Genomic DNA, 24,548 nt, shown 5'->3' on the forward strand with positions numbered 1-24,548 from the left:
AAAATAGCAACAGTACAAATGGTGTTAGCTGGTGTTGAAAGGAATTTTTTGTGAAATTGTGTTGTTTAGAGTCTTTGGATTATTTCTAGTGGTGCTGCAACAGACAGAATCCCTCACTAGTACAAAGTTGTTACAAATAATGTTAGAAATGTAAATAATTTTTGTTGATTTACAAGCATTTTCTTGCTTCCTCTTTTCCTTGCCAGTGCCAATTTAAAGCATAAAGGTTAAACTGTTTGATTGGAATCTATGGACTGATTCTCTGTCTTAGCCTAATCCATGTTTGTGCCACACTATAGCCAACAAACAAAACAGCACACAGTGACAACAAATACAGTACAAAAACCATAAGGAGAATTTAATTGACTGTACAAATCATGGCCTCAGTCAAGTCAACCAACATACAATGTGGACATATCAACCACACAATATACAGGATATTGTATAGTGGAAATTACAAACAAAACTGAAACAAATGAGTCAAATTACTCTCATAATCCCAGCAAGAGAGAACAAACTGTAATGATACATATCCACACACACAATATGTATCTTTGTCTAATACATGAACAGGCGAAATCTCAGGCAATTTTGTCATCAGAATTAATTCAACTCAAAGACATGCTTTGGAAGATGATGAAAAATATAGAAAAAGCTACTGGGACACCCACAGCCCAGAATACAATGTAATGCTGAGCAGAACAGTCCTGAATATGAACCACGCAGGCAGATGTATACAAAAATACTATGTAATTAGATTTACAATATCAATTTATATTGCAGTTACATATGTATCAACATGACATTTTCAAAAATGTATTTCTCCATATGATAATGTTGTTTCTCAGAGTGAGTGTCACCTTTTCTGTTGCTTTTATCATGAAATTATAAAATGATATATTTATTTATGGCAGCAATCAGTTGCAGATACATGATGTTGAGGTCTAAACACAGTCTTCAGCAAATGCATTAAAATAGTCTTACAGTTAATTAACTCTTTGTTGGATTCCTGAATCATTTATACATTGTACACACAATCCTTTGTGGTTAAGACATGCAGATTGAAACTGTGTATGAGCATTTTTAAAGCGAAAAACAAAACAAAATCTTATCTGAATACATTTTAAACCTTAGTCTATTTTTGTGTAATCCATGCTGATTGTAGACCTATACCCTGTGAGAGTTTCCACATGTCCAGCCAAATAGACAAACATAATTACAAACAATATGTACAAACACAGAGAAAGACACAGCTGATAAGACAGAAAAGGCAGACAGACATTTTCTAAAGAAACAAAAAATTTTGGGACATCATCAAAGCATAAACTAAAAAATGAAATCCCCAAGTGTCTGACAATCCCCACTCTTATCATCCTTATTGCATTTTCATACTTATCTCATTTCTATGTAACCCCATTGTGACTGCTCTCTACTCTAGGCACTGAGCCGTAGCCTTATCCATTGTCCATTATCCATTAACACTGCAATAACATGACTCCCACCAGCAGCACAACAGTGTTTCCCCACATATTGCTGTAACCCTTCTCACAGTGGCTGTTATTCAACATTAAAAAGCAAAGTCTGTAAATAAAGCATTGTGGTTGATAAATATTGGATGTCTCTGTATTGGAGGTGTGCGTGCTTGCAGCCGCATATATAATATGCACGTGTGTCTGCAACACACAGTTCAGTGTGATATGGGAAATGAGAAACATGTGTGTTTCCCCCCTGGACTTTGTTATGTCGCACCTTGTGACTCATAATCCTCTCTATCAATGCATGTCAGAGGCACCACCATCTCTTTAGTCCCTTTTCATTTTAAGATGCAAAGTGGTGTGTGAGAAAGTAACTAATGGAAAAGTATCCATGGCAACAACAGCCCATTAACTTACTTTCTTTGCTGTTATTTTTTTTTAACTTCAGATGTACTAATCTCCAGGAATTATTCAACAAATACCCATAAACCACATCAAATGTCCACCAGGAGAGACTAGGCTTGTGGTTGTCATGAGCAAACTGTGCAGAATTAGGTATGTTTTCCAAAAAATCCACTTGAGGTGTCCAGTGTCCAAACACATCTCTTGATTTATTCCAGTCTCCTCCTTTATATGAGAATGGATGAAACAGCAAAGTTGTCCATCATCAGGAGACAAGTGCCGAGAAGGACAGACAGATAAAGAAGAGAGAGGCAGAGAGAGATATAAAAGAAGCTCCTCCACAGTCATTGGCGTTCTCCTACAGAAACAGAAAATGATTTCATGATTCAAGCCATTTAACACTGATACGATGTGATCAAACTTTGAATAAAAAAGAATGAATAAGAATAACAGAACCAGTGTGGTAGTTTGGAGTGGACTCATGAGAAGCTGACCTGTGGGTGGTAGGCGTGGCAGGACTCGGGTCGTCTGCGAATCTTCTGTGACCTCATCCTGTCACACTTTACTGAGGCGTTATGTACAGCGGAGTCAAGGAGCAACAACAACGGCAGCAGAGGTTTCTCATGCATTCTCATTCAAATATTAATACAGAGGCGCCATAGGGCACATATTACACAGATATACAATGGCAGACACACATGTACCAAATCAAACAGAATTAAATGTACAGTTACTGAAATCTGTTAAACACAATGAGTGAGATGAGCATGGTGCAAGGGGAAAAGCCTCATCAAAAGTGTTCACGTGTGGGAAGCCAGTGAGGGATCCTGTGCTTGCAGTAACATTAGTGACTCCTGCTTGTTGTCTACGCCCTCTACAGAACAAGAGTGGGAGTTGTAGCAGCAGTGACAGCAGTACAAAGAGAATTCATTTTGGACAAAGTCAGGAAGGGAAATACACTGATCATGTTTATTGGTACATTTTGGTCACTTGAGGAACATGATACTGTACTTTACGAGTACAACTGAGAGTGTGCTACAAACATCCAAGTGAATTATGCAGAGAAATATCAAGTGTGCTTGTGCTCAGGAGCTATTTTCTCAAAACGAACCAGCTTATGCAGCGAATACCAAAATATCAAAGGATATATTTGACTTCCTTGGGCTCCATGGTGATCGGTCCATACTGTCTGGAACAGTCACAGTCTGCCTGAATCACCAGCATCAGAAGGTTGCTCTCTGGTATCTGCTGCACCACAAACATTCTGACACACACAAATGTGAGATGAATGTGAAAATGTGCACACAAAGAAAAAGACAGAGACAGAAAACCTCTCACATCATTAATCCATTTTTTAGTAGGTGGCACCTAGTTGAGGGATGTACAATGTATACATTGACCCTAAAAAATAACAATAGGAACAAAATATTTCACATATATTAATGGAGAAAAAAGGCAGATTTGCTCAACTGCATGATTTAGTTGCAGCGGCAACATTGTCAACTAAACACCCCACTCAACCAAAATGGTAGGGTCAAAAAGCAGGGGCTGTGATGTGTTATACCACCTTTGGCCACACGGGGGCGTTCACACTCAAACCATGATCACAAATAAGCTGAAATAATACAGACTAACCTCAGAACCAGAGTGTTCTCTCCAGGTTTCTGTCTTTCTCTCTGTCTTTCTTTCGCACACACACATACACAAGCTTAGATGCTTTCCCCTCTCACTCCTCTTCCCCCTCCGTTTGCCTCCCACTGTTTTTCCATCTCTGTGTCTGTCACCCATTCTTCCCCTGTCTCTGTTTTTTCATTTACCTCACTTAATACTTTCTCTCAGTTTTCCAGTCTCTCTCTCTCACTCTACATATGCTTCTCGGTCTTTCTATTTCCCTGCGCACCCTGATCTAATTCCATTCCTCTCTACCTATTTCCCTCTTCCTGATACTCACATAAACACACACTGCTCTTAGTATGCAGAGCAGAGCAAAGCTGTAGAAAATGGATTTTAGAAGGACAATTTAATATGACTGGTCTAGGGCTTCGAGAGGAATGCACTGCAGATTTGTGTGTGTATAAGAGTGCGTGAGTGTGTGCTTACTTCTGGCAGCGTCCACACTTAATGATGCTGTTGGTCTCTTTGACTGATGGCTCGTAAACGAAGCTGGGGTACTCGGTGTCACACGGCTGCAGGATGTCCCCTTTTTTCTTATGAGCTGAGGCTAATAGAGATAGATAAGGGTCATGTCTCGAGGTTTGGAATATGAATGAGGGTGTGTAACAGTGTAAGAGTGACATTTTGTTGGTGACTGACAGGCTGGCAGGAGAAGGAGGGCTACTACTTAACTGCTTCACACTTCAGCCATTTATTGCTCTGTCCACCATTACCAGAGGTGCTTTAGCTTGCCGATGTACTTCAAAAAAGAATAAGGTGCCTGTGTACAGGTGAAATGTAGGGCTCGAAAGCTGAAAGATGAGCCATGATGGCTTGTCGAAATTTCACATGTCTGGCTGTGAGCTAAGTTTGTCCTCTTCAGAATTACACTGGCTTCAGAGAAACTCTATGCTTAGTTCCTGTTTTGAAGAATTCGCCAGTTGCACTTGTTCCCACTGAGCTACTTATGTAATCGGACACACCAAATTTTGTTTTGTTTGAAGTATTCTACAAACACTGCAACACACATAAACAGCAAAATGGAGAAAAAAAGGTTTTACTGAACAACTGATCCTCCTCAAAAACACTACAAGACACAATACTCACACCCACTGACAGATGGCTTTGCTGAATGAAGGGATGATGATGATGATGATGATGATGATGATGATAACACGGAGTTAGTGGAAGAGCAGATGATTGACAGGTGGAGTAACGAGGTGGGTCAATGTGTGATAGATGGAGAGATAGAGGCAGAAGCAGATGAGCGGTGAGGTGAGAGGACATGATGTTTTTATCCCATATTGACATTCATCAGTTACAACTCCTGGTACTGAACTGAGACAACATGCATGTTTGACATTACAATAACATGACTGTGCAGACTGACAGAGTGATGATGATGATAATGAAAGGTTTTATTTATTCACAAAGAATTGGTTTATAAAGCAAACAGTGCAGTCACCCAGATCTGCTCTGCAAGGCAGGGTTGATTTACAAAATATTCATGATTACCACATATAGGACATTTGTGATAAAGATGCATAGACACAGAGTTTAATTGGCCACATTTTTTTCTGTGTGAGCTCACCATCGGCAAAATGCTCTGTGTGCCAGAAGCCACAAATATTAAACTCCAGGAGAAACCTTGTGAAGAAGAGAGAGGAGGAGAGTGGACAGAGAGAGGGAGTCAATTAGATGGCTTTCATAATAGACTAAAGCAGATTGCAAGCAGATTGCATGCAGCTTTCAAAAACTGGGACAGGACCCAAAGTTGTGTCATGGGAATATTAAATGGGTCCTCAAGTTATTCAGCAGTAATTGGAAGCTTTGGTAGCTGTTTTTGTCTTAACTAGATAACTAGCCTGCTCTTTTTTAATGAAGATACTAGATGTATCAAGTGACTTTAGCCTTAAACTGTTGTTCTAAATAAATAGGGGCCCCTCTATAAACTTCCCATCGTCCAGCCTGGGTTGATAACTGTACTTAAATGGAATGGTTGAAAATTTTGGGAAATACACTTATTTGGTTTCTTGCCATGAGATTAATACTACTCTGTCTACACAGTAAATATGAAGCTACATTCAGCAGTTGGTTAGCTTAGCTTAGCATAAAGATTGGAAACCAAGGACAAAGCTATCCTGGCTATGAGCAAAGCTGACAAAATCCACCTACCTGCACCTCTGAAGCTAATTAATTACATCTCAAAAATGTTTCAAAACTGTAAAAATGGTACACTGTGGTTTTACAGGGAGGTCATGAGCTGGACTTTTTCTTGGCCAGGCATAGTAACCTCTTGGCGTCCTGTCAACCAGCAAAAACTACAGAATGTTACTGCCCCTGGCCAAGAAATAGACCAGCACATAACTTCCAGTAAAACAATGAATTGTTGTTTTTGCTTGGATCCTTTGTGGTGCCAGAAAATTCTCTTAGGTTTGGACAGAGGCAAGCTAGCTGTGTCCCCCAGTTTCCCCTTGACTGTTGGTAGTAGCTTCAAATGTGGAACTGATCTTTGTGTCTTACTCTCAATAATTGACCCCAAAATATCGATCTATTCTTGCAGTTTAGTAATGTTTCACTTGAATAATAAACTATTTTGTAATATAATAATGCTAATATAGTGAAGTAATGACACCCTATAAGGATAAGCTATAACTAACATTTGGGATTTTTTGTGTGCATACTGTAACAGTGCTGCCAACTAAGAAACAAACTTTCCAAATGACAGCAACTTTTGACAAAAATTCTTTACATTTTGCAACAGCCAATTCTGGTTGCCCCTAGCAACACTTACAGCAGAAAGTTGGAGAGGAACCACTTGAGGGCTGAAGCCAAACCATAGAAAGGCTGCAGAGATAGATGGATAGATTATAGTTACTGCAGAATTGATTGGCCCATCATGACAATATCATATACAGAGAGTTTAGTGTACATACACTGAGAAGTGGACGGGCGCTGCTGACAGAGTGTGAGTTCATCTTACACATGGCCTGGTAGTCAAACAAGGACACCCTGAGGAAATACACACCCACACACACAAAAGCACACAGTGTTGCTCTTCTGGCAGCATTTCACTGACTTACATCGATTTCTTGACCCCCCTCCAGACTATTACACACAGCAGCGCATGGCTGAGCTTAACCTTTGTGGAAACCCTGATGCCTAACTTAGGTTAGAAAAGAAGGAAACCTGCAAAGAAAATCATCCCCGAGCTGCAATTACTTTCCTTCTTAAACGGAGGATTGACCCAGTCTTTCAACCTTTTCTTACTTTTCTACACAGCAGAGTACATCTGGTCTTTACACAGGTAGAAGCACAAGAACACACAAATATGCATACAATTTTGCAGATGTATGCACATACACTGCACACACAAACATGCTCAGCCACTGAAGTTCATGCATGCTCAAAACCAGTTATGTAATATCCTGTGTCAAATGAAGCATGACAAAATCTTTTAGCTGTTTAAAAATAGCACATCACTCATGAGATTTCAAACATAAAAGATGGGCAAAAAGTAAGAGAGGGGGGAAAAAAAATCCAAAGCAGCCTAAGAAGCTCAAAGGGGAGCAAAAGGGAGAAGCAGGGATATCTATTCCACAAACAGCAAGAGGGTGAATTAACTACCCTCAGCATGTAGGGAGAACAACACAAGGCAGAGACTATACCATTATATAGCAGTAAAAACAAAGCTTTTGAGTCTCTATAATGACAGCAAAGAACATCCTCCAGGCTATGGGTTTCACATGCATACTAATGCAAGGCTTAGGTGTTTAAGAGCTGGAAACAAAGTAGGAAACATTTACAGGTCAAGTATCAGGTTACAACATTACACAACACTAACTAATGATGTGATACATCATAGGGGTGACATGTAATCATGTTCATAAGTCAGATTCAAATGCATAATATCATAAATATGAAATACCAGGGATGTATAAAATATCAATTGACATTGCAAAGTGGGAAAAGTTCAGGATCTGACCAGAGAGATTCAGGCCTGAGTCGTTCCCTGTTCTTAGGTAACAGACAAGACAGAGAAGCAGACAGATGGACAGACAGACACTCAACTATCTTTTAAACTAGTCTGTCAGGTGATGAACGATGTTACCTTTTGAACATGCCCATTCTGATCAGTGTGGTCATCACTGATCCGTCAATCTCACCAAAGAACCTCCCCGCCTACCAGGAAAGAGAAAAGCCACATAAACGCTGTGTGAGATAAATTGTGTGGTTGGATCTATTGAATTCCTGTCATGATAAACCAACAGAGGGAATATCTGCTCCTTTCTTTGGTGTTCATCCTTCCCACTTTCACCTCAGTGTGAACTATATGATTAATTATTCATCCATGTTGGTGTGTATGTTTGTTAGCAATGTATGTTATCACACATGACTTTGTTGGAAAGTCTCCTTCAGTGGAGGTGTGCCACTACAAATATCCTGACAAAGTCTGAATTCCAACATCTTAAACTTCACTTATTAACACATTATATCTCCTTTGTTTAACCTTTCAAAAATGGAGCCATCACCGTGAGGTTGCCAGGCAACAAGCACACACCCATCTCACTCTTAGCAGCAAAGTGAATAGGTGTATTTCCCAAAATCACAGACTATTCCTTTAACACATGTTCCCCTCAAACCTAACATGTGTGTGTTTTGTAAGAGTCAGTACTTAAATTAAAAGTATAAATGTAGCCGCTAACAAGGCTACTGCAAATGGTGCTAATAAGTTCTTAGTTGATGAATATGGACATAACACACTTGCGCACAGATAGTCATGCATATGCTATGAAATTAAATTAAATATTACACACTGCACATAAAGAATGAGAGAGGGGAGCGATCAGAGGGAAAATTGAAATGACTGTGAGATGTATGAATTTATTTATAAATAATAATAGGATAGTTTGGATCTGTATTTCAAGAGTGTTTCTTTTTTCGTCAGGTAATAAATACTGACGCGCGTTAAGAGCTCTCAAACAATCAAGTCAAAGAATAAACAGCACTACAGCTACATTCTCTCTATGTCGGAGTGTGAGTGTGTGTGTGTGTGTGTGTGTGTGTGTGTGTGTGTGTGTGAACTCACATCATTGCGCTGTTTAGAAATTAGGACAAAGCCATTATTGTCAATCACGTAGCAGTCGATATCCTGAGGTGAGAGAAAGAGACAGAGACAGAGAAAATAAAAGATCAGCAACAAAGAAAATAATAAGCACAATAATACATACAACTATTATATAATTAAATCACAAATGGGGCCTTTGCAGTGGGGCTTGAATACACAGGTATTAGAGTAAAGTTATAAATTCATGTCTGGCTTAATATACTCACAGCACTGTCACACCGAAGAGGACAAACCCCCTCTACATCAGAGCACTGGAGAACAGACAGGTACACAGAGAGAAAAGAAAATGCTTGCAATGTGTTTCACCAATGCACTGACAAAATATAGGTGAAAGTGATGACTGTGAGTGTGATAGGTGTTATTATCTGATGAGTATGTGTTGCCCAGAGGAGGCCATATTTGTGTACGTGAGGAAATTATCTGAACACATGCTCTGTCTGTGTTTGTCTGTGGATGTGTTAGGCTTGAACATGTGTCAATGTCGATGAGCGAAAAAAAATGTGTCTGCGTTGGTGAGAAGGTGTTAATTCGCGTGCGATATGCCCTATCTACCTGAGATGGGCTCCTGAGTGTCTTGTTTGCAAGTTTGCGCATGTTTATTTTACTGCATGCCTGTGACTGCGTGGATGTGTGTGTTTTCTGTTCTGGCCGGGGTGTGAAGCTGACTTCACAGAGCTCAGCAGGTGTGGAAAATGTTAAATTTGGTTCTGTACAAAAAGCAGAGTGATGTTTTTAAGAAATGAAGGGAGGCAAAATTATGCATACTTACATCTGTGTCATTTGGCTGAGAAGATACGAAGGGAGGAACAAAGAGAGACAAAACAAGAGCATGAAAAAAGAGAAACATTACTTCAGTTAATGGTGTGTAAGTCAATGACTAGACAGTCTTCACTCTCACTCTGCCACTGTTTGTGTGCTGTTGACAAAACCATTCATCTTCTCAAAGATGTTTCAAAAATGGACAAAAACCAGCAGTTTTGCTTTAATGAATAAAGATTTCCATCACGGTTTTAACAGGTTTTCAAGTGGACTTGAACAAAGTTGAAAACAAAGTCTTTATCCTTGCACTCTGCTTAACTGCCCTTTATCAATATAACTGTAGTTTTCTTAATACAAACCTTTTCTCCATTAACACTATCTGTAAACTTTTCCATCTAACAGTTCTGTTTTCCATCAGAGGACTGGCCATGAGTCAAAGTGACAATAGCTCTCCTTGGCTTTATGGTCACATCTTATGTCTACAGTACGTGTAGATGAGGGTCTATGGACAATATGTCTTTGGAATCATGGTCAGGCTATACAGAGCGTGTCAAGTGTGAATGAGACAATCTATCATCCTTTTCAATCCTATTAAAGCAAAGTGTCAGTCTTCCTCTCTGCTTCCCATCACTGCCTCCTAAAATAAACTGTAATTCAGTGAGTGGACTGACAGAGATGATGATCCTTGCCCGCACACTACGGGCAAATGATGAGGGAAGAAGTTTGAGAAAAACTATGTAAGTCTATATATGCTAATTATGTAAAGTCTAACAAATCTGAGTCTAAAGCCATGCTAGTGAAACCCATAGGTCACGATGTTCACTGAACAACATACTGACAACTTTTATTCCTACAGCTTTGCCAGAAATTAAAATTTTGGACTGGTGAAGAGTGCAAACTGGAAAAGGGTCACCCTCAGGGGAGCATGAATATGCACAGTAAATTTCATGGAGATTATACATTATATTTCCAGTGTATATGTACATTATCTTTTCTTTAAGCAACAAGTCTATATCTCATACACGTTATTTTCCTTCAGTGTAGAGCCAGCTATCTAAATCTAAACAGCTCATAAGAGGCAGCTCCCTTGGATCCTGTGCTGGTAAATGTGTCTCGTCTGGGAGCTCCAGGAGGAGTCAGGTGATGGCAAGAGCATCAATTATCACTCTCATTCCCTGAAACTCAATCGAACAGTTTGTCACTGCAACTAATGATCCCACTGTCTACTCATAAACACACAATATTTCTCAAATGAAGAACACACATACACATAACTAACCATTTTATACTATTCTATCCTGAATTTTACTGTGACATAAATCCTGATTTTAAAAATTATCAAGTTACATGAGCACATGAAGCTGCTTAGGATAAAACAAATGTAGAAAAGCCATGGAATAATCTTGTCTGCAAACGACTAAGAAAAAAACAAAATGTTTCTGTTAAGACATAACTTCTTATAATTTTATATTTCAATTCTATATTTAAGTGTAGTATTATTACACACACAGAAACCATATGCAAGTACAGAGAACTACAGACAAACGAGAAACACCTGAGTCTTGTCAGTGAGATAAAAGAGCATGCCAAGATGTGAATGGCAAAAAATCTATCATCTTTTGATTCCCATTGCTCTCGCTACATCTCCACTTGCTGTCATACAATAAACATCAGCAATGGGCTGTGAGAAGCATATGGGGCGTTACAGTATAGGATTCACTCTGTATATTTTAATGTGATGTACCTGTATAAAGTTGACTATTCACAGTCTTTTTTCCTTCGTATTTATACTTGCTTCTTTGATAATTCACTGTCTCTCACTCACACACACACAGTTTTTAAACACCATGGGTGAGACAGCAGACAGAGCAGAGTGTACTGTACAGTGATGTCAGAACATTTTCCTATTAACATTCTGACTGATTCCCATTAGAGGGAAGCTCATGATTTATTCTTAACCTCACTAATTCATAATTCATCGACTAATAACATCTTATTTTAAGGTAGTCAACTTTATACTGTAGCTATAAGGACAGGTAGGATTTCTACGACTTATGTAACTCCTTTGCTGAGATGTACAGACTATTTGCAGTAGTCCTTGCAATTATCCTTCCTCTCTGGCACATAAAATGAAGCTAATTTTAGGTTGTTAGTGATTAAAGCACACCGATTGTTTGGTTTATTCAAGATATATACATAGGTTTTTACATTTACAGAATAGCTAGTACATGATGTGTTTCTTACTCTCTGGCTTCTTTTTTTTTTTTTAGCTAGATGGTCGTAGCTGCCATGTGACTGGTTACGCACGTCCTCTTGGATACAGGTATTTCATTCAGGATTTACAGAAGGTACAGCATCTTCACCCTCAAGGGAGCAGAACACTTAAAATAGACTGTACAGGGCATTTCATGCAAACAAACAAACACACACATCCATGCACAGATGGACACACATGAACAAGATGAGCGCTCACTGTCAACGCACACAGACACACACAAAGCCTATGAAATAAAGATGACAGTGAATACATGACAGGAAGATAATATGATTATGTAAGCTATCTGAGGAGGAAAGGGAGGGCTGAGGAGAGGAGGTGAGGAGAGAAGATGGGAGTGTAGGAGATGAGAAAGGAGGGAAGGCTGAGAGAGTACTGAGGAAAACAAAGGTGAGAGGGTGCTCACAGTAAATGAAAATGAGAAAGACTTTCTATTGAGCATAAATCTAGTGGATAACGAGGCTACTGCAAATGATGCTAATGAGTTCTTAGTTGATGGATATGGACATAACAACACACTTGTGCACAGATGGTCATGCATATGGTCCCTGTCAACATGACACACATTAACATTAACAGACACATACACATATACAGCTCTCTATAATTCACACCTCCACAAACACACATAAATATGCACACACGCGCTTGGGAGCCACTGAGCCTAGCGGTGGTAGCTATCCATCACTTAATGGCTAGCCAGCAGCCTTAATGCTCTTTTAACTGCTGTCATTTACAGCCATGGGAGCAGAGCAGGAGGATGGCGAAGCTACCGCACACCTGCTGCAGCAAAGGTGTTACGCCAAATTAAGCAAGTCTTCCTCTGAATAAAACGTTTCCTTGAAGATGTGGAGGAACACAAAGGATGCTCCATCAAAGCCAGCAATGATGAAACCCTCCAAGCAGCGCACAAAATATCCACTGAAAACAATTCTAATGATGACATTCAATTTTTCAAAATAATGTTTTAGGCAGGGATTTGAGGTTCGTTAATGGTGAGAGCAGTGATATGGAAAACACTGCATTAAGCTTTGAATTAAACAAAGTTTGAATGCAGTAATTACCAACTAATGGAGCGGAAAAAGAACCTATAATCATCCTTGTCATACAGTAATATATTGTGTCAGAGTGGGCTGGTGGTTTAAAGGGATAATCCTGAATAGAGGATTGAAGCAGACAGTCTATTCATCAATAGCCATGTCTCTTGTACAAGATATTTCACAAATTCGTATTCACTCATAGGTTTTTACTGAATCAGGGTAGTTGGTCAATGATTGCATGTTGAAATCAAACATATACTGTAAGCTTATAAGTAAAAAGATTGAGAATTAATATAATCCTTTAATCACATGGATGGATATGGAGGCAAAGATGTTAAAACTGCAGTGACTATAAATACAGTACTACAATGAACCTGGTTTAACGAGGACCTTAAAAAATAAAAGCAAAACAACACACATAAATCTAACTTGGAAATACAGAAGAGCAAATAATGCAATTGTAGTGTGCAGTGGTACCTGACATTCATGACTCATATATTAAATTACAGGTGGTGCTAAACTGCTAAATGCCACTGTTTTGGAAATAAAAAGATGTAAATAGCTGACAACTTAGCTAAACATCATCTAACTGATGCATTCAAGGGTTGTTCTTTATTCATCCTGTGTCAAAATTCTCATTTTGTTATTAAACTCCTGACATATAAACTCTAAGGGATTCATTCAGTGACAGGTCCACAGGATGGATAGCTCTCTCTGTAAAATTTATGATGAAAGCTTGTAAATATTTACCTGTGCCACAATGCCCCAGAATCTGGACTCCATCACCTCAAGAGTTATCTGGACACCAGTGGCTGTAGAGAGAGGGAGAATGAGAGAGAGAGAGAGAGAGAAAGAAAGAAAGAGAGAGAGAGAGAGAGAGAGAGGTCAGTTGAGTGCAGTAAAATAAACCTGAGCATAAAAAATGAATAGAGTTAAATGGATAAAGTAGAAGTAAGGATAACCAGGGGGAGGAGAAAGGTAAGTGGAATGAAGAGGAGGAATATGAAGAGGGGAAGGGAGGACAGGAAAAAGAAATAGAGGATGAAGTACAATAGTACAATAGTAGGGGATGTGACAGATGTATTTGTGTATAAATGGATAGAAGAAGGGTAACACCACTGACTGGGGCTTTGAAACCCTAAGTGCCCCTCTCTAGTAAATGTCCACTGCTAACATTACCAGCACATGCTGAAAGTGTCATGGAAACAACATGGAAGCAGGAAGAAAACAAAGTACACCACCTGTGGCTACACAGCATGATCTTTCCAATATTATTATCATTTTTTGTTGCACTTTCTACCTTTGTACCCATCCTCCATTCTTGGGATTGCAAGGTTCTCGCTAGACCTCTAACAACAAAGCAGCAATACATGTATTAATACATACAGGTCTATAACAAGACATAGAAAAAAAGCACATATGACATGTGTTCTATGTTAGTTAAATACTGTGAAAAAAAAAAATCCCAAATCAAGATCCATTTACTCACTTTATCTAGCTCATTTTCAGTAGCATGATCTATGACATTTGATCTCAGTAACAATTGATTTATTAATAAACTTCATGTACATATTGCTTAGAGCTAAGCATCATAACTGATTAAGTCTGTCTTATACAGTCAGTTTTTATACTGTAATAGTAGTGATAATGGTAGTAGCACAAACTATAATATACTGTAGTAGTAGTATTAGCCACTCCAGTCAAAGACAAGACTACTGTGATAATATTTGTAGTTTAAGTGCTTGTGATTCCTTCTGAAGTAATGGTTGTAGAAGCCATAGTGGACTATAAATGGAGAGGAAAAGTTTAATTCCAGCAGTTTAGGAGAAAGTACATTAATGAGCCGATTAATGTCCCAGGGTGAGAGACTATCTCTCTCTCAGTTCTCAGGCTGGAAGAGTAGAAGAGGACCTTCTGTACAGATCAGCTCTGCCTTCAGAACTCAACTTATGAAAATCCTTTTACAGTAACTGGCCTTCTGAGCCCCAGCACCGCTGTGTGAACTGACTATTCTTAGATAGTGAGTATGTGTGTTGGTGTGTGGACGTGCACACGCATATATGTGTCCAACCTCTACAACGTAACACTCTGAGTCACAAAACATTAAGCCTAGAATTAGTGTGTGTTTGTACATGTTTCACACTCACACACACATGTGCAGCGGTAGAGCAATTGCCTGTGTCAGCTTAGGGCTGTACGTCCGTCAGCATTTCAGTCAGCGTGGTAATGCAAAAAGAAACTGTAATTGCATAAGTTCTCAGTGCACACATACTGTATACTCCCACACAGTCAACAAACACACACACACACACACACACACACACACACACACACACACACATACACACACACACACACACACACACACACACACACTGCGAAGGAAGATATGACACTTCATATTAGCATCAAATACTCAGCGTTTTTCTCCCAGTGTACTTTGTACAGCCACTCAGGGAAAGCCTCACAATACACAAAACACATATAAACACACATGCCTGCACACACCTCCTTTCACAGATCCGTGCACAAACATTATAGGTGCACTACACCGTATACAGAATGACAGCATGCACTTATACCCAACCGCACACATCCACACCATCATGTACTGTAATAAACACAGAGGAGAATAATTACTGTAATGGAGTCAGGTGGCAAAAAGGCTTTATTATGAGAGAGATTAGTTTATGGGTAGGTTCTTACTCTAGGTCTGGTTGCAAGGGGGGGAAGAGGAAGAGTAAGGGATGAGAAGTGGGAGAGAAAAAGAGAGAGCAGAGAGGGGCTGGCTACCCGTTTGTTGGGTGTGGAAATTTAGGCCTGGATACATTTACTGTTATATGACCAGACCAAAAACATCAGCTATTTGACTACCAACCAACCAAACTGTATTTAAATCTGTGTTTAAGTATTGAAAATCAATAATTTTTTTACACTTAAACTTGTTCAGTTATATATCCTGCAAATATCACTCACTACAACACAGATGGTATGTAGTACTAAACCCTATATATCTAAGTGTATTTATTTAATCATTGGCCAACAACTAGTCAAATATAATTCATTAAAACCTAGCAATAAACCATAAAAAGCCAATGTGTGTAATGTATGTGTAATTGCAGAATGTCAATTCCTCATTATTTCATTTCCTTGCACTATTATAGAGAAACAGTCTGTGAACACAGTAGTAGCCAGAGCCCTGCAAAAACATTGCTACTGTATCTTAAGTTGAATCTACTACCATTCAAGACAGCCATTAGTTTTGTAATTTGTCACAGTAAACCCTGCAAAACAGTTGTTTTTTTTGTTTTTTTTTTTTGCTCAAGTTACATTACTGTTATGCAGTAGCAGAAATGAAAATAATCCAATGGCTGCCTGGAGTTGTGGTTGCATCTGTAGTCAGAGCTATAGGCTGAACATAACTCACTTAATTATGCTTGTAAAATTCTATTAGGTGATGAATTATGGATTACTGAGGGTAAGATAAACTGTGAGCTGTACATCCTTGTGGGGATCATTTCAGATATTATAGGGAAAAGGCTCTGACGTGATCTGTCTGAGGGTGTGTTTCATTCTGAGTGTGTGTATGCACGTTTGGCTTGTGTGTGTGTGTCATGGATTCCGTCCAATCTCTTGAAAATCAGTTGTGATGCTGAATCATGGCTGTAATCAGCCTGTAATCAGTCATGTACACAGAGATGTTTGTTAAGCTGATTGAGCAGTTGCTTATCTGTTCACACAGCTCATGTGGCTCCAGGAAAGATGTTAAAAAAGTCCTCACCAAAGTTTCAAAGGTGTTCAAATCTGTGTGCAGTCAATGACAGAGCCGTGTTGGTTTTTAACAATGAGGGCTTTTCTGTGGAAATTTCAGTGGCACATTTGTGATCTACCGTTTTGTTACCCTTGGAGAAATATCAGGGATGAGGATGCTGAATCAGTGTCCTTACATTTGTCCCAAAGTATATGTGACTTTCCTGGTGGTGTTCGACATGTGATTTGTGAATCTTTCATTTGGGTATTTCAACATTCTCGCACATACTCACACACCCCCTCCTCAATAGTGCTGGTGACCTTGAAGTCGCCCCCCTTCACCATAATCTCAGATAAAGTGTTGGAGGGCTATTATGGAGGGCAGCAGTAATCTGCCTTCTCTCCCTCTGAGTTGGAGGCTGATAGGCCGAATCTAATTAAAACTATAACACTGATCCCTTTGTGTGTGCGTGTGTGTGCGTGTGTGTGTGTGTGTGTGCATGCGTGTGCTGTAATAGTTGTTTTTTTTTCCACAATGTGTGTGGACAGCAAGCGTTTAACTCTTTATGTGAGTTCAGTTTGCATACACTACCATACACAAGGAGATGCATGACCATGTGTGCATGCAGGTGAAAATGTGTGTGCTCATGAGCTTGAATGTGTGTGTGCGCTTGTGTGTGTGTGTGAGAGAGCATATCTTGTACACTCACAGTCTGAGTTGCAATTAGTGTGAGCTGCCAATCACAGTGGAGTGTGCTTTCAAAAGGAAATGAATTAATGAAGAAATAAATAAAAAATTTAAGCAACCAAGAGCCAGAGTTAATTGGTTATTACATTAACGAGATGGAGAGATGAGAGACAGAGGGATGTGAACTGTGAAGGATGGGAAATAAGAATGTGTGAGAAAGAAAAGGGTAAACAGACAGAGTCTGAGTCTCACTTCATTCTTATCTCATATGATTTTGCCCACCAGAATATGCATATTTACACTGCGTATGTATTGTAGTGCATGACAGAAACAAAAAGATGGACAGGCAGGAAGACAAAAGGAACCACAGACAAACACTAATAGATACAGACAGAGTGAAGGGGAGACAAAGACATAATGATACATAAGCACAAACAGTGTACATGTCTGGCTAAGCAGAACCTATACCACTTTGGTAATAGTCCAGTAAAGTGGATGTACTTCAGGTTCACTGCATAAGGCGCCAAAAAACATATGCTGTAAACACACTATGTTTATACAGTCCTAATTTGTATTTTTATCAACATAGTAAGGAGATGTTTATTATCCATGAACATAACTGCAAAGTTTCAAAAATGTTGGAAAAGTCAATGGTGACATGTGTTTCTGTAGCCTAATCCTAAAGCAGAATGAAGGACACAGAGCCCAATCTCCCTGGTTTAAGTCCAGTGCACTGTGCACACACCATCCACCCCAGGCACGTTTTTGAGGGTTACAGGAATGTACTTTGTGGACTGAGAAAAATGTACCAGGCAAAACCATTTAGTAGTATATAAACATTACTTTTAGAAGATGGGGCTGCAGAGTCATGTCACTGAAGCTTACTATAATTGAACAGAGACAGAAAGAGATAGAGAAAGGTGACCGGCTTGCTGGCCTTTTGCTAAATGGAGCAGTGCAAGTGTCAAGTGTCTGACAGACTGTGAAGAGAGAGAGAGAGAGAGAGAGAAAGAGAGAAGGATAGAGGAAAAGAACTAGAGTGGGGGAAATATTTATCTATCTATCTTAGAGAAGGTCATGTGACTTTTAGGTTATTTTTTTACTTGGTTGAAACAGTGTGTGGTGACTGTGCACTTCTATAATATGGTGCCTGTGTGTGTTCATACATTTTTGACATTGTTTAGTGTGTTTGTGTGTGTGTGTGTGTGTGTGTGTGTGTGTGTGTGTGTGTTGTGCTGGGGTGGCACAGGAGGTCAGCTTGTGTTAAATGACCGCTGAGCTAGTGCTGATGGTTCCCTTAGCAAGACCCTGGAGTTGAGACTAAATATACAGGAAACACACACACATGCACAAACACACACACACACACACACACACACACACACACACGTACGAGCAGAGTCAATAAATTAAACTGGCACAATGGTCTTTGGGCACTAAAAATAAGGCCACTAGTGAGGAGGTCATTTCATTCTTTTCTGTTTCTTTCATACACACACACACACACACACACACACACACACACACACACACAAATACCGTGAAGCAGGTAGAATAAAGGGGGAAGGAGAGCAAGCAGAGTGAGAGAAAGGGGAAGAGAGTCCAAGACCAAAGGAGCAATAAACACAAACAAATGCATGCACCAAAAAGGACTGAGCATGGGCTGCAAGAAGGACACACACGCACACACACCAACACACACAAACACATGCACAGAAAGGTCATCGACAGAGCACAGACGTTGTAATGAAAGGAACAGATTAATTGATGTAATGGAGTCAGGTGGCCCAGGTGGTATGAGAATGATGGAGGGATGAAGAGGGACAAGAGGGAGGACTGGAAAGGGATAAGACAAAAGGCAGAGGGGATGAAAGAGGATGAATTGATTTTTAATAATGTTATGAGTTGAAAACCCTTTTCATTTCTACCAGCCGTGGCTATTAATAATAGAACAAGCGAGATCAAACAGTTGTGTGTGAGCGTGCAAGAGAGTATGTGTGTGTTTCTCATTCTTTCACATGTGTGTGTGTTTATTTGCGTGTGTGTGTCTGAGTGCAGAGACAACAAGAGAAGTGGAGGTGTGAGGTGGGGAGAGGAAAACAAGGAGTTTTAGATGGTGTATGTGTTTTTATATGATAGCACCAGCTCTGAATGTAAAATTCACACCTACTTTTAAGATAATTCTGGTTCATTAAAGCTTGGTTTATTAGAGCTTGAGTGTTACGTTTGTTAACAATAAAACTATTCACTAAGTGACTAGCCTCTTTGGTTGAAGGTTTTAAGTCTGCTTCACCTTTGACCACACCTATCTCAACCTGGCTTATCTCCTGCTTCAGTTAATGACTACCCAGAAAATGTCAATGTCCTCATCAAAGACCTCTTGTTGCATTTCAGTTATTATATAAGAGACATACAGTATTGTATAGTGAGGTTTTACAGTTTACCACTTATTAATGTTTGTCCTTGAAACACAATATTTTTGCATTGCATTGTGGACCACTGAATCTATTGAGGTTTTTTTATGTTTAACTGTTAATGTCTGCATCCTTTAGCTGCTTTTTACCAGTGTGTTTCAAGTGACAGAATCCCTCTCATGTGAGTTTGAAATTAGCAAAAGCAGTTGATTCATAAAAGCTTTTGTTTGGTGCCTTTGTGCCTTGTTTGAAGTCTTAAAAGTGTGTGATGTTTTATTTGACCTGACTGTGGATAGTAAGATTACTGTTAATCAGAGTCGTCCAAGTCTTATCATGTCTCTCTTTTCTGCTCTCTGCACACACACAAACACATGCACATTTGTACACCTACAAACATACACATTAATGTTAACAAAGGCACAATCATACCAGCACAGACATGCAGAGAGATTATAGCTTTCTCACTTAGAAATATCACTGGTGCTCTTTCTCTCTGGCTCCCTCACAAACACATAATTACAGTTTTTATCAAAAAATGTCAAACATTTCATATTTAGAAGAACGGTGTGAGGCAGTTCAGAACGTTTCTTTTTTTCATTTCTTTTTCTTCTAATTTCTACCACAACTCTCTTGAATATTTCATTCTTTCTATCCTCTTAATATGTGACTGTTTGACCCTGTGAGAACTAAATCTCTCTTCCGATCTAATCTTAATCTTACCGTTAATGTTTCCAAAGGACTCGACATCTGTCATCAATATGCATCACACTGTAATCTGCATCTTGCTTCACTTGGTCTTATTCAAAATATCTTTGCTGTACTCCATTAATACTGGATATGTAGAGTTTAGGTTTAGTCTGTTTGCACAAATTACTGCTACTGAGAGAAAGAAGCGACCATGACAAAAAGGGACAAAAATGGATTTCTGTCTTGATTTAATGGATAAAAGTTAATTATTTTATTTCTGTGATATGCTGTTGATGAATTAATATTGCAGGAACACAAAATGTTAAGAGCAAATTTTTATGTCTAAGCAATGTTCCTGTTATATTCTTTGAAACTGGCTAAAAGGTGGCTCAATAGTATTTATAGTATTTGTCAAATAAAAGATTGTGTTTACCAGTCTTTCTCCCAAGTGTGATCAGTAAGCTTTCTCTCTTTAAACTCTTTAATTAACTATGCACAGGTGTATTGTGGCAGATTAGAAAATGAATGCCAATTTGCAAAACATTGATCTCAGTGAAGTGAAATCCAATAATGCTGAGCTACATCATGTGAACAGGACTTTTTTTTTATTCAGTTCTATTTTGATACACCACAGTGCAAAACATGCTTCTCACTCTTCACACTTTTATTTTGAAATTTTGACTAATTATTAGTAATTAGTAATTAGTAAGATATTAGTAATTATCTTGCATTCTGGCCAAACTGAAGAACACGACCAAGCCTACACATGCAGAAATGTTAACTGTGCTGCTACCTGAGGTACCTGAGTATTAATTCAATAAACTCTATACTGTATCTATATATATTTAACGAAATCTATCTATGCAATGAATAAATCAAAGTTTTTATTCTCATGCTGAAGGACTGACCTCAGTATACCTCTTCTTGTATTGTTGGCAACGTAGGAACTGAATATTTTCCCACAGTTGTAAGTCACTCTGGATAAGGGCATCCTTTATCTGACTAATATCTTGCAGCCCACATACTTTTTCAATACCCTTACAAAACTGAAACTCTCTCCACACACACAGAAATGAGTAACCTTTCAACTAAAATACCAAAATTATTGTTTGTGTTTCCCAAAAGCAACAGGGCTATGTTCACCAAAGCCTCAGCAGGTCCTATGACTTTTTGAGTGTTCAATAAACTGATGTTGCCAGGCAACAAACACTGCTTCAACCAGTAAAAGGAGGTATGGAAATTCTGGTCGACACCTCAGAGAGAGAAAAAAAAGTTCAGTAACAGTTGATTTTAATGATCAGTTTGAATAGAAATCCTTGACGTCTGAGTGTGTACAAAAACATGAAAATGTGCACTCACAGAACCATTTAAACTTAGCCTCATGTATATGGACACACACAAAGAAACACATACTCACACAACTATTACAACTGATAAACAATTAAACCTGACCTCTGACCCCAAACTTTCAAAAGTCAAGTTACAGTTGGTTTTTGTGACATGTTCAATAGAGAGCCACAAGAACACAGGCACACACACCTCTGTGCTGTAGCTAACCTCAGAGGACTCGCCAGAGGCTGCACTGACATCACGTTACCAAAGCAACAGGCAGAGAGCTGGGATTGGACGAAAAGGATGATGACTCAACCTCCCTCCCTCATCCTCCTCTTCTCTCTCACCGTAATCTCTCTCTCTCTCTCTCTCTCCCTCTCTCTCTCTCTTCCTCTTGCTCTCTCTAGAAGTGTCTCTCACTTTCTCCTGCGCAACTTTTTGAACGTCAAGGATGCAAACAGAGTCACACACACGGGTTAGAGCCACATGATATTTTTCAATTAAAAGAATGGAAGTGGAGGCACGTGTCGGCATGGACTATCTAGCTTTGAATTAAACACACAGGACAAGCATTCACACAGGCATGCATAATCTGAATAAGGTTGTGAATTTTACCATAGTCATTATAGAACAACAACCAAATACTAAATCATACATATAAGGAAGGGAAATGAGGACTGAAGTTTTTGCAGCTGGATTAATGTTGTTTTTTTAAATTGTGAAACACACTGACAAAGCTAAAAGATGGACAGAGGATTCTGTTGCCCCATTTAGCTAACTTAAAGGTGATGCAACAGAAGTGATAGAGTGTTAAATGGGTGTCCTGTTTCTTTAAAATGGAAATAAATGCTGTTGACATTGGGTAGATGTGTGTATGGACCTTCTAAGTCAGTAGAGCCTACCTTAAGTTAACCTAGTTTCACAGCCTTGTTGAGCGGGCCTGTTGGAGGCACGCTCACTAAATCATTCATGGTGGAGAGACAGGGAGAAACATGTTCCTCTCTCTCTCTCTCTCTCTCTCTGTGTGTGTGTGTGTGTGTGTGTGTGTGTGTGTGTGTGTATGCGTGTGAAAGAGAAAGAAAGAATAAAGGCAAACTGCTATTCTCCTTCCTCTGTTCTGAATGTTTACATGGTAGTTTGTGCTCATAACAGGGCAATTCCATCACACATCAAAAAGGCATTAAAGTGGCGCCATTCTGATGCACTAATTTAGTGTGAAATTCAATTACTCACTCAATCTTTTATAATGTGAAAGGAGATCAACATGGTGCTGCGTATGTGTGTCTTTTTGTGTGTGATCACTCCTCTTTCATTACCGCACTAATCCAGTTTTATTGTGGCATTAACTTAAGTATCATAAATGTAAAGGAATACTCCAATATATGGGAAATATATATAATGAATTTAAGTTCATATATGCATCTCAGTTCATATAATGCAAGTTGCCAAAAAGATGAGACTGATCCAAAAAAAAACAAAAAACAAACAGTACAGTGGCAGGAAAATCAAAACAAAAAGCTAAAAGATGCTAAAACATGCTGTAGAGTTAAGGGAAACTAGCTAGATAGCTGTTTTCCACTGCCTCCAGTCATTATGCAAAGCTAAACCAACCTTATCCAGACTCCAGCTCTGTATTTAATGCTCAGGCACAAGATAGATTTTTATCCTCTCATTCTGTGGACTCTCAGAAAGAGAGCAAATGAGCATTTCCATGCTGACCTGTTCCTTTAATAACACTGGAAAAAAGAAACTGAGAATAAATCTAAACCTGAAATCGCTTATCCTCACCACCACTTATATATTTCCTCCCTTGGCTTTCCTCTCCTCTCTCTACGCCTCTGTTTTGGTCTCTCTCTAAGAAGACAGATGGTGTTCCCTCACCTCTCCCCTCTTTATCTCTCAATTATCCCTCTCTCTTTTTTATCCATTCTTCTTTTGCTCTCTTGTTGCTCGCCCCCCCCCCCCCCTTTTTTTGATTTTATTCTATGCAGGTCTGTTGTTCTATTGCTCTCCCTTTCTTTCACCTCCTCTCTTCCGTCCACTTTCCTCTTGTTTTCTCTCCTGTGCTCTTGTCTCGTCTTGTGTCTGTCCCACACCACTCTCTCTCTCCCTTGCCTTCTCCTCTAGGAAATCCCTCTCTACCATCTGTCTGGCTGTGATGAATTCAGAGCCTTTCAGAACAAATCAACTCGGCCAAATTAATGAGACTCTCCAAGGGGATAAACTTTGTGTGAGTGTGTGTGTGAGAGAGAGTGTGTGCACCTAAAATACTTCATAATCCGTCGACTGTACCACTTAATTTATCCTGCAGTGACAGATAGCGTGTTACAGGGAAATACAACGGATATGGCTGGCTACACATATTGAGTTTCTTAAACTATTATAGGTCAGGACCCCAGATGGGCCTGTTTCTGTTCGTCCCCACATGTTGACAGCTGTTGTATTTAAAGAGGCTTGGATACTAAGCTCACTTTCAGGCACATTTTCCAAAAACAAGGATGTAAGGCAACTGACAACCAATGTTTTGGGGGTCACCAATGATGATAAAATGGTGTACCTTTGAGAAACAAATGCTTTAAGTCTATTTATTGCTGTACATGCAATTATATCAGTTTTTATGCTCACATTGTGATTAATATTATTATAATGCAGGTAAATTATTGATTATATTTTGTAAGTATTGCACATAAATACAATAACATGTGCCTTTGAGGTTTCTGGTGATGACAATATATTGCTGTTGTGGAAATTCAAATATTCTCTTTGTCTAAAGCAGCCATTGTAAATGGGCACAACACAGATTTTACAAATCAAATTCAGTTTACTCATCGTGAAGAGTTGGACTTACTTCATGCCAGTGAAAACTGTTGACTAATGCCTTCTGTTAGTCCGGACAAAGTGCTCCAGAGCCTGAAAAAACAACCACTGTTCCTAACATGAGAGCT

General features: G+C 39.1%; 1 protein-coding gene and 1 long non-coding RNA gene across 3 annotated transcripts in view; both read right to left on the minus strand.

Moving 5' to 3' along the window:
- Positions 1-332: 332 nt before the first annotated feature.
- Positions 333-2,454, minus strand: LOC127143536 (uncharacterized). Its single transcript, XR_007815052.1, has 2 exons — positions 2,372-2,454; positions 333-2,235 (listed from the first exon to the last, which is right to left on the minus strand). It is a non-coding gene; the product is annotated as an uncharacterized LOC127143536 (long non-coding RNA).
- Positions 2,455-3,014: 560 nt separating this feature from the next.
- cacna2d4a (calcium channel, voltage-dependent, alpha 2/delta subunit 4a) overlaps positions 3,015-24,548 on the minus strand; it is a 78,958-nt gene continuing 57,424 nt past the window's right edge. The window contains exons 28-38 of one of the 2 annotated variants that reach the window (XM_018693605.2): positions 13,483-13,544; positions 9,428-9,442; positions 8,865-8,909; positions 8,620-8,682; positions 7,642-7,712; positions 6,467-6,542; positions 6,325-6,377; positions 5,122-5,177; positions 4,638-4,658; positions 3,978-4,098; positions 3,015-3,141 (exon numbers count right to left, since the gene is read on the minus strand). In XM_018693605.2, coding sequence (XP_018549121.1) covers positions 3,015-3,141; positions 3,978-4,098; positions 4,638-4,658; positions 5,122-5,177; positions 6,325-6,377; positions 6,467-6,542; positions 7,642-7,712; positions 8,620-8,682; positions 8,865-8,909; positions 9,428-9,442; positions 13,483-13,544 — 710 coding nt within the window. The remainder of the gene's footprint in view (positions 3,142-3,977; positions 4,099-4,637; positions 4,659-5,121; positions 5,178-6,324; positions 6,378-6,466; positions 6,543-7,641; positions 7,713-8,619; positions 8,683-8,864; positions 8,910-9,427; positions 9,443-13,482; positions 13,545-24,548) is intronic. The other variant, XM_018693606.2, reaches the window with a different exon arrangement.

The sequence above is a fragment of the Lates calcarifer genome, linkage group LG18 (genome assembly GCF_001640805.2).
Source record: "Lates calcarifer isolate ASB-BC8 linkage group LG18, TLL_Latcal_v3, whole genome shotgun sequence".
In the NCBI taxonomy this organism is placed as follows: Eukaryota; Metazoa; Chordata; class Actinopteri; family Centropomidae; genus Lates; species Lates calcarifer.